Genomic DNA, 10,383 nt, shown 5'->3' on the forward strand with positions numbered 1-10,383 from the left:
AACATTGATTCAACCTGTTTTTCTCAGTGGGAATTTATTTAAAATGAATAGTCTACTTTTAATACTCAAACATGTAGTTAGTAGACTAGGTTTATAGTGATGATTCATGGTTGCAGATGGAGGTCTTTTAAAATGAGAAAAATATCGGAAAACTGATAGATTATCCTTGCTTGGTTACTCAAACCGTATCCATCAACACAATTTATTAACCCCGTTGGGATTCTATCTTTCTCAGTGTTCGTCTGCATGTTGTCCTTATTTACATATATATGTTTTGTCATATCACACGTTGTAATACAAGTCCGCCTCTACGCCACCTCCCCTCCTTGCTTTTTTCTTTGCAGATGTTGCCACTGAGTACCGTACGAGGTCCATTACCTGATGCGGTCAACGTCATATAGCGGCTAAGGACACTTAATGATGCATGGGATTCTGCAGATTTTTAGCACATTTGGACATCACCAGAAGTACCAGTCCTCCAGTACGGAACCTATCTCCTCCGTGTTTGCCAATCGCCACCCTACCACAACCTGCGCGAAGAACTAAGACTGTGAGGTGGAGGCGAGGACACACCCGCATACTGTAGCTCTCCAACACCGGTGCACGCGTGGTGATGCTGCAGACAACAGGATTATCTGATTAACGGTGCAGAGTAGGACATATATTTTTCTTCTTCTCGGGAAATAAAACACACCGCTGGCCGCTGGCAATTTACCCCATTATATCAGGTGACAAATGGGAACAGCAACTAACACCCAGTTTTGAACAAGGTGACTGCTGGTATGTATGTTTTTAATATGTCTGTTTGTTTTGCTATAGGCTACATCACTTTCATTTAGTAAAGTATAATCGACCTCTACAGTAAAGGGGATACAGTAACGTTAGATGACCATTGAACAAAACAGCTATTTGATGCTCAGTATTTATCAATTGAATAGTGTTTCTGGGATACTTCGGGATTTTGGCAATGAAGCCATGAATCTATTTCCCCAGAGCCATATTAACTCCTGGGTACCATTTTTCTATCTCTGTGTGCAGTTTGAAGGAACTTGCTATCTTGCCTTAGCGCAATGACTTGGAGTCTATGGTAAGAGCTAGCTGTTTAGCATTGTCTCGAAACTACCTCTTAACTTCCTTCACACTGGATGCAGAAACGTTCAAACGGTAACGATGAGTTCATCTGACATTGGGGAAGTAGATAAAGCACTTTGTTGCCAAAAATCCCAAAGTATCCCTAACAAAGCTATGCATCTTTATGGCAGATACAAGAGATGGTGTTGGAGGGCAGAGACAGAAGAGATTTCTCTTGAAACCTATTTCCTACTGCAGTTGAATAATGTATGGATGTTTTTGAATATTGCAGAGACAGGTACCATTTGAGACCAGTCTAAAATGCTTCAACAAAACTGTCTTAAAGTGAATGATGAATAAGTGACATTGAGGGTTTCATGGAACATAAAAATAAATGGTGCATACATTTACATTTACATTTAAGTCATTTAGCAGACGCTCTTATCCAGAGCGACTTACAAATTGGTGCATTCACCTTATGACATCCAGTGGAACAGTCACTTTACAATAGTGCATCTAAATCTTAGAGGGGGGGGGGGGTGAGAGGGAATACTTATCCTATCCTAGGTATTCCTTAAAGAGGTGGGGTTTCAGGTGTCATTTCACGATTCAGTTATTGCTTTTCAGTGATCAAATCAAATTTAATTGTATTTGTCCCATGCGCCAAATACAACAGGTGTAATAGACCTTACAGTGAAATGCTTACTTACAAGCCCTTAACTAACAATGCAGTTTTGAGAAAATACCTAACAAAAAGTAATAGATAAGAATAAAAAATAAAAATGAAAGAGCAGCAGTAAATAAAAATTGCAGAGCTGTATACATGGTGGTACAGGTACAGAGTCAATGTGCGGGGGCACCGGTGTCGAGGTAATTGAGGTAATATGTATATGTGGGGGGGTGCAAATAAAATTTGATTAGCTGTTCAGGAGTCTTATGTCTTGGGAGCAGAAGCTATTTAGGAGCCTCTTGGACCTAGACTTGGCGCTCCGGTACTGCTTGCCCGTGCGGTAGCAAAGAGAACAGTCTATGACTAGGGTGGCTGGAGTCTGACCATTTTTAGGGCCTTCCCCTGACACCGCCTGGTATAGAGGTCCTGGTATAGAAGCTTGGCCCCGGTGATGTACTGGGCCGTACGCAACGATAAGCTAGATAAGGTCTATCTGTATAGATTTGGTGCCTTTACTGCATAGACATATTCATGCATTATTTCACGGCAGGAGGTGAATTGATATTGTCCATGGCAGGGGATCAGAAAGAGCACGACAATATCTATGCGAGTTGTAAACTAGTTGGCTGCATTGCGCTCTGGGTATACAATACATTTCCCCATTAATATGCAAACGTTTATGTGTGTTTTAGAGTGCCCGAATGCTTTGGTTGTAGCCTACAGAAGTATATTTTATTTGATGTCAGTGTTCCATTACAGTATAAAACAGTCGCTCCAAATGTGTTGGGACAGTTATTTTGTTGTTGTTTTGGCTCTGTAGACCAGCACTTTGCATTTGAAGTGATACCGTGACTATGAGGTTAAAGTGCAGGCAGACAGTTTAATTTGAGGTTATTTTCATCCATATTGGGGGAAACGTTTATAAATTACATCGCTTTGGTTTTTGTGCATAGTCCTCACATTTTAGGGGACCGAAAGTATTTGGACAAATTCAATTATATGTGTATTAAAGTCGTTAGAAGTTTAGTATTTGGACCCAGATTTCTAGCATGCAATGGTTACGTCAAGCATGTGACTCTATACACTTATATATATTATTATATATATTATTATTATATTATACACTTGTTGAATGCATTTGCTGTTTGTTTTGGTTGTTTCGGATCATTTGGTTCCCAATAGAAATGAATGGTAAATCATGTAATGTGTCATTCCCCAAGTCACTTTTATTGTAAATAAGAATCAAATATGTTTCTAAACACTTCTACGTGAATGTGGATGCTACCATGATTATGGATTATCCTGAATGGATCGTGAATAATGATCAGTGAGAAAGTTACTGGTGTACCAATATCATACCCCGGGAAAAAAAATGCTGACCTCCCCTGTTATTGTAATGGTGAGAGGTTATCATTTTTAGGGGTGGGGGGTTTATGATATTTATGCCTCTTGTAACTTTCTCACTCATCATTATTCACGATTAATTCAAGATAATCCATAATCACGGTAGCATCCACAGTGCCAAAAGAAAAATGTATCACTGTCCCAATACTTTTGGAGCTCACTGTATATGGCTTGAGGACAGACAGACAGACTAATACAAATTCTATCAAATGAATTTCTTATGTTATACCAGTATGTTATATTATTTAAATTATCTCTGCTATCTATCCCTTTCAGACGGATCAATCCATGAGGTGACATCCTGTGAGATCCTGTGGCCGCCCGGTCTTTACGGCATTGAATCCCCTCCCTCTCCTCCGTCCCCCTCCCAGCAGTTTCCTGGCTGAAAAGCGCAGGCTCCCTGCTCCCCCAGCAGAATGACTGTAGCCACTGGCGACCCCTCTGACGAGGCGGCAGCGCACCCGGGGAACGAGTACGACCCTGACGCTGACCACGAGTGCTGCGAGAGAGTGGTCATCAACATCTCTGGGCTGCGTTTTGAGACACAGCTTAAAACCCTCTCCCAGTTCCCCGACACTCTGCTGGGGGACCCCAAAAAGAGGATGCGCTACTTCGACCCACTGAGGAACGAGTATTTCTTCGACCGGAGCCGCACCAGCTTTGATGCCATTCTCTATTTTTACCAGTCAGGAGGGAGGCTACGGCGGCCGGCCAATGTGACCCTCGATATTTTCTCAGAGGAGATCCGTTTCTATGAGCTGGGGGATGAGGCCATTGAGCTCTTCAGAGAGGATGAGGGTTTTGTCAAGGAGGAAGAGAGGCCACTTCCTGACAATGAGTTTCAGAGGCAAGTGTGGCTGCTCTTTGAGTACCCAGAGAGCTCGGGTCCCGCTAGGATTATCGCTATCATCTCCGTCATGGTCATCCTCATCTCTATCGTAAGCTTCTGCCTGGAAACCTTGCCCATCTTCCGCAACGACGACGACGAACCTCACAGTGTCTTTGACACCAATACCAACACCACAATCTACTTCACGTCCACCTACTTCACCGACCCTTTCTTCATCCTGGAGACGCTCTGCATCATCTGGTTCTCCTTTGAGTTCCTGGTGCGCTTGTTCGCCTGCCCCAGCAAATCTGGCTTTTTTGGTAACGTCATGAACATCATTGACGTTGTTGCCATCATCCCTTACTTCATCACCTTGGCCACAGAGCTGGCTGAGAAACCAGAGGATGGCCAGGCGGGTCAGCAAGCCATGTCCCTGGCGATTCTCAGGGTCATCCGTCTAGTGCGAGTCTTCCGAATTTTCAAGCTCTCGCGACACTCCAAGGGTCTTCAGATCCTGGGCCAAACCCTGAAAGCTAGTATGAGGGAGCTCGGTCTGCTGATCTTCTTCCTCTTTATTGGAGTCATACTTTTCTCCAGTGCTGTCTACTTTGCGGAAGCTGATGAGCCCGAATCGCAATTTGAAAGCATCCCAGACGCCTTCTGGTGGGCTGTTGTCTCCATGACGACAGTAGGGTATGGTGACATGGTCCCGACCACCATTGGTGGCAAGATTGTGGGCTCCCTCTGTGCCATTGCAGGTGTGCTGACAATTGCCTTGCCCGTGCCTGTCATTGTTTCCAACTTCAACTACTTCTACCACCGTGAGACAGAGGGCGAGGAACAGGCCCAGTGCCTAGGCCCAGTCACCAAAGAGGACTCGAATGAAGAGCTGAAAAAGAGCCGGAGCGGCTCAACCATCAGTAAATCAGACTACATGGAGATCCAGGAAGGGGTGAACAACAGTATTGAGGACCTCCCTGAAGAGAACCTCAAGACTCAGGCCAACTGCACGACGTTGGCCAACACAAACTATGTCAACATCACCAAAATGCTCACAGACGTGTAGCCAGCCGGCAGGCATTGTCCTCTCGGTGAGGTTGAGGGGTCAAAGGATAGGACAGGTGTGTAGCCTCCTCTTTCACATGTGCTGCTGGAATATCAAGGCAATAGATTCAGGACGTATACCTGTACTCGTCTCTTGTGAGTGGTGAGAAACACCAGAGACCATGTGCTCACTCCTCCCCTAACTCCCCCTGTTAGCTCGTCACACCTTGCCCTCAAACTGACCTTCTGTCAGATTTAAAATCTTATAATCCACATTTTGCTTGTTGATGTCTGCATGGAGTTGGCTTTGTCAGTGTGACTTTTTCAAATAACCTGTTCACAACAGTAGTACAAAAAATAGGAGAAATGTAGTTTAAAAAACACACCACCAACACAGCTTCAGCCCCCCTGTGCCGGCCCCTACCCTGGTCTCCCTTCATTGCTAAAGGCACACTGCGCGTCTGAAGAGTCTTGTATGCGTGTTACAATATGCTGCTTCCTGGAGCAAGTGAAAGAAACCCATTCTGTGGTGAACTACTTGGAGATTATAGAACGTGTGAGCATTAAGCAAGCGTGCGGCGCTGCTGAGGCCTGTCATGACCTGAGTCGGAGGAGTGTGATACTGTAGTAGCAATCCACACGATTTACGGGATATCAGCTCCATACGCTTATGATGGTTTGACTTATTTTCTTCAGTAGACATCAGTATCTGATGAATGACTGAGAATGTCCTTGACTTTTCACACTGCTTTAGTCTTACATGATGTATGTGTTTACTGTACATTGCAATGCAAACATCCCTCCTCCACTCACCTGCATCAGTCTGAACCAGTCTTACTGCAGATTTGAGGACAAAGTGAATGTCTCTTCCTCTTTCATAAGAAAAAAGAAGTGTACTCATTTACATACAGATAGGTAAGTAGTTGTGACTGTAACTGATACAGTAGCTAGATACGGTAGGAAATGTAGGTAGTAACTGTAGCCAGTTGATTGTTGCATGGAGTTCTTAACTGAATGAATGTTCTCACTCACACAACTATCATTGCTCCAAAGACACAGTTTATTGTCTTGCTCTCTATAACCTTCTATCATACATGTGAAGGGGTGACTATAAAGTGGGTATCATACATGTAAGTATTCACCCCCCATGGATTTTCTCACGTTTTGTTGCCTTACAAAGTGGGATTGAAATATAATTCATTGTGATTTTTTTGCCAATGATCGACATAAAATAGTCCAGAATGTCAGAGTAAAAAAAAACATTTAAACACAATTTGACAAAGTATTCACTCCTTTTGTTTACTCAAGTCGAAATGAGTTCAGGAGTAACATTTGTCTTAACAAATCACATAATCATTTACATGGACTCACTCTGTGTGAAATTATAGGGGTTGACATGACATTTGAATAACTACCCCTTCCGCTGTCCCCCATATACAGTATACAACATCTGTAAATTCCCTCAGTCAAGTATTGAACCTCGAGCACAGATTCAACTACAAAGACCAGGGAGATTTTCAGAAACCTCATAAAGAAGGACAGGGATTGGTAGATGGGTAACAATAACAAAGTAGACATTGAATATCTCTGTAAGCATGGTCAAGTGAATAATTCTGCTGTTAGATTAGGTCAAACATACAGTCGTCCTTCTAGACTGAGCTGCAGGGCAGGAAGGAAACTGCTCAGGGATGTCACCCTGAGGCCATTGGTGATTTTTTTAAACGGTTACAGATTTCAATGGCTGTGATGGGAGAGAACTGATCAACAACATTGTAGTGACTGCACAAAAATGATTTAAAAAGAAGAATCCACATTTTCAGAATATAAATATTCCAAAACATGCATCATGTATGCAACAAGGCACTACATTAATACAGAAAGAAAACATGTTTGGGGAAAATCCAACAGAACACATCACTGGCTGCATCATGGTATGGGTATGCTTGAAATAGGCAAAGACTGCTGAGTTTTTCAGGATAAAAATAAATGGGATGAAGCTAATCACTGGCAAAATCCTAGAGAAAAACCTGCTTCAGTCTGCTTTACACCAGACAATGGGAGATTAATTCACCTTTCAGCAGGACAATAAACAACAACACAAGTGCCAATGTACACTGGAGTTGCACACCAAGAAGACAGTGAATGTTCTTAGTGGCCAAGTTACAGTTCTGACTTAAATCTGCTTGACAATCTATGGCATTACTTGAAAATTGCAGTCTAGCCATGATCCCCAACACCTTGACAAAGCTTGAATGATTTTGAAAATAATAATGGACAAATGTTGCATAATCCAGGTGTACAAAGATCCCAGAGACTTACCCAGAAAGACTCATCGGGGTGAATACTTGTCTAATCAAAGTACTGTATATTAGTGCTTTATTTTTCATTCATCTTTAAAACATTTTGGAACTTTTCTTCCACTTTGACATTACAGAGTATTTTGTGTCGATCGTTGACAACAAAAAGAAAAAGACAAAAAAATGACATCTATTTTATTCCCACTTTGTAACACAATCAAATGTGAAGAAATCCAAGGGGGTGAATACTCATAATAGGCACTGTAGGTTATTATCTAACAAGCTACAAGGGTGTCTAAAAGGTTACCACGCCCCAAACCGGCCCTATAGTTTGGAGGATATTGTGTTCCTGACATTTGCCCCAAATATAACATTCCAGCCACACCGCTGAGCTGAAAACATAGAGGTGTTTATATACCGCAGTCATTGCAGCTGAGCTTTAATTTGAGGCAAAATGCATTAGTTAATTACTTACAGTACTCGTGCAGTTTAGTTGCAGCATTAATCTCAGTTACAGACAGACTTGTGTGGCCTCGCCTCACGGCTGTCTTGTACAACTGTGTCCATCGTGTCTTCACGATGAGCTATTGGCACAGCTAATGGGACATGTATAAAATGATGCTTCCTCCCTAAACTGCGGTCAATACAAGAAGGCTAACTGAATGCTAACTCTCCTAGTGTTGCATGACCTCAATACATTCACAGAAGCATGTATTTAAGTTCAAGGAAACCTGTGAAAAAACCTACGAAAACTATTTAATAGGATACCTATATTTATCTCAATATACACTTACGTACTTTTAAATGTGATAACAAAGCAATCTGGAACGTATAAGAAGGGGAATTGACATTCAGCTGACGATTTAGAGATGAGGATGACCATGACGGAGATGATAGCGTTAATCCGATAATCCTTGAAGATATGCAGATCGTTGCTATGTTTGCTTCATGATATGAACAATGACACTTGTTATTTCGAGCACTTGTTGGGGTAGCCCCATTTCAGGGACTGTCTGTTGGACAGAGTGCCAAAGACATGCATGCGCGTAATACCCTAGCCATTTGGCAGGACAAATGGAGGTACAGTAATATATCTGTGGTAGATGCATCCCTCAATCCCAAAATATGAGCGCTATCTCAATTCTGTCCTCGTACTCGAAGGAGAGATGGTTTATATATTGCCAACAGCTGAAGTATGTAGCTGTGCAGCAACTCTTAACTACACAGTTCTAGGTCTCTCATGACATTGCTGAGTCTGCTGCCTTTCTACATCTTTTTCATAGAGGTCTTTAGGGCGCATGAGAGTAATAGCTGTTTCGCCAGTGCAAATTACATGGTAAATGGATTCAGTCTTATTTACCCTTTGGTAAATATTGGTTTGACTCTTAATGTCTAAGGTGTTTCTAATGTGTCTGATCTGTCGGTGGGGATGAGAAAGACCCGTTTACGTTTTTAAGCCTAAATGTCTACTACCATTGCCGCAGTTTGCACTCAGGGTGCCTCGCTAGATAGACAGAAGTGAGGTTCTTATCTCCTGGTCCCTCCCTCTGCCCTTACCATGTTCCTTTCCTGTCTTGTGTCTTCAAATGAAATGAGACGCATTGGAAAGGAACTTGACTCTGACAATAATATGGGTCTGGAACCCTGCTTGTTGATGCTTCCATTTAAAATTATAACAACATGATGTTATTGTGTTCTTACTGTAACACACTTCCCCTCTTGATGTGACTATGTAGGTACACAATTATGTGGTGTTTATTTGTGTGTGTGTGTGTGTGTGTGTGTGTGTGTGTGTGTGTGTGTGTGTGTGTGTGTGTGTGTGTGTGTGTGTGTGTGTGTGTGTGTGTGTGTGTGTGTGTGTGTGTGTGTGTGTGTGTGTGTGTGTGTGTGTGTGTGTGTGTGTGTGTGTGTGTGTGTGTGTGTGTGTGTGTGTGTGTGGAGCCCACCTCTGAATGTCAGTGTCTTAGCTTGGTTGTACTGCTGCATTAAAGTGACAGTGTGCAACCATTCATGCATGTGTGCATACCATTTTAATTATTTTTTACTGCTCACAGTATGACCAAAAATGACCAAGTTGTCTATGCATGCAAATGCATTGTATGTTTTTGTATTATTTTTCTATTTATTTTTCCACACACACTGTCAAATTTAGCAACATATCGAAATAGAAGCACTGTTGTTGAGTGTCAATGATTTGCTTTTTAAATGCTCTAAGCACAAGCACAAATGGAGTATACCCATTTGTATCACTGGCCTTTTCAGATTTACTATGTATGTCAAATGTTTATTTGCAAAGTGGAGTGTCGCAAAATTGAAAATGTATATTTTGCTTTATAGTAAGCATCTCTATACCATTTTAACTCAAAGTGTACAGAGGGTTCCACCAGCAAAATCACAGTCAGAAGGATTCAGAAAATGCACTGCAAAGTCTATCCAGGGAAGCACTCTAGATTGGAAATATAGACACACATAGGCCTGGGTGTAGAATGGAAGGTGAACTCACAATGCAGTTCAATGGAAGGTGACCTCACAATGCAGTTCAATGGAAGGTGACCTCACAATGCAGTTCAATGGAAGGTGACCTCACAATGCAGTTCAATGGAAGGTGACCTCACAATGCAGTTCAATGGAAGGTGACCTCACAATGCAGTTCAATGGAAGGTGACCTCACAATGCAGTTCAATGGAAGGTGACCTCACAATGCAGTTCAATGGAAGGTGACCTCACAATGCGATTCAAACAAAGTAGAGTTTCTGCTGTGTGAATTGTTTTTCTCCAGATTCTAGGTTTGTTTGAAATGTAATAGTGAGAGTTGTAATGGATGATTAGGGCCCCCCTTCCCCCACACTTTTACAGAGAAATTACAGGCCTCAATTGATTCAATAAATAAGAATACAGGAAAACTGCACTACAGGTTCAAAAATTGCTATGCTCTATTGGAGGCCGTAAGTAACTGGGTTAACGGTGAATACTTCCGCAAGCTGTACCTCTCACCAACATTGTCATTGAATAGGAGTGTGAAACTTTCCTGAGTGAAACCGCAGTGTGATTTTCCTTCTGTAACTGTT

General features: G+C 42.2%; 1 protein-coding gene across 1 annotated transcript; it reads left to right on the forward strand.

Moving 5' to 3' along the window:
* The first annotated feature begins 410 nt into the window (after positions 1-410).
* Positions 411-9,105, forward strand: LOC124031597 (potassium voltage-gated channel subfamily A member 2-like). Its single transcript, XM_046343030.1, has 2 exons — positions 411-780; positions 3,422-9,105. Exon 2 carries the CDS (start codon positions 3,562-3,564, stop codon positions 5,038-5,040), a length of 1,479 nt encoding a protein of 492 aa, XP_046198986.1. The 5' UTR covers positions 411-780; positions 3,422-3,561; the 3' UTR covers positions 5,041-9,105.
* Positions 9,106-10,383: the final 1,278 nt, after the last annotated feature.

Source organism: Oncorhynchus gorbuscha, linkage group LG03 (assembly GCF_021184085.1).
Source record: "Oncorhynchus gorbuscha isolate QuinsamMale2020 ecotype Even-year linkage group LG03, OgorEven_v1.0, whole genome shotgun sequence".
Taxonomy (NCBI): Eukaryota; Metazoa; Chordata; class Actinopteri; order Salmoniformes; family Salmonidae; genus Oncorhynchus; species Oncorhynchus gorbuscha.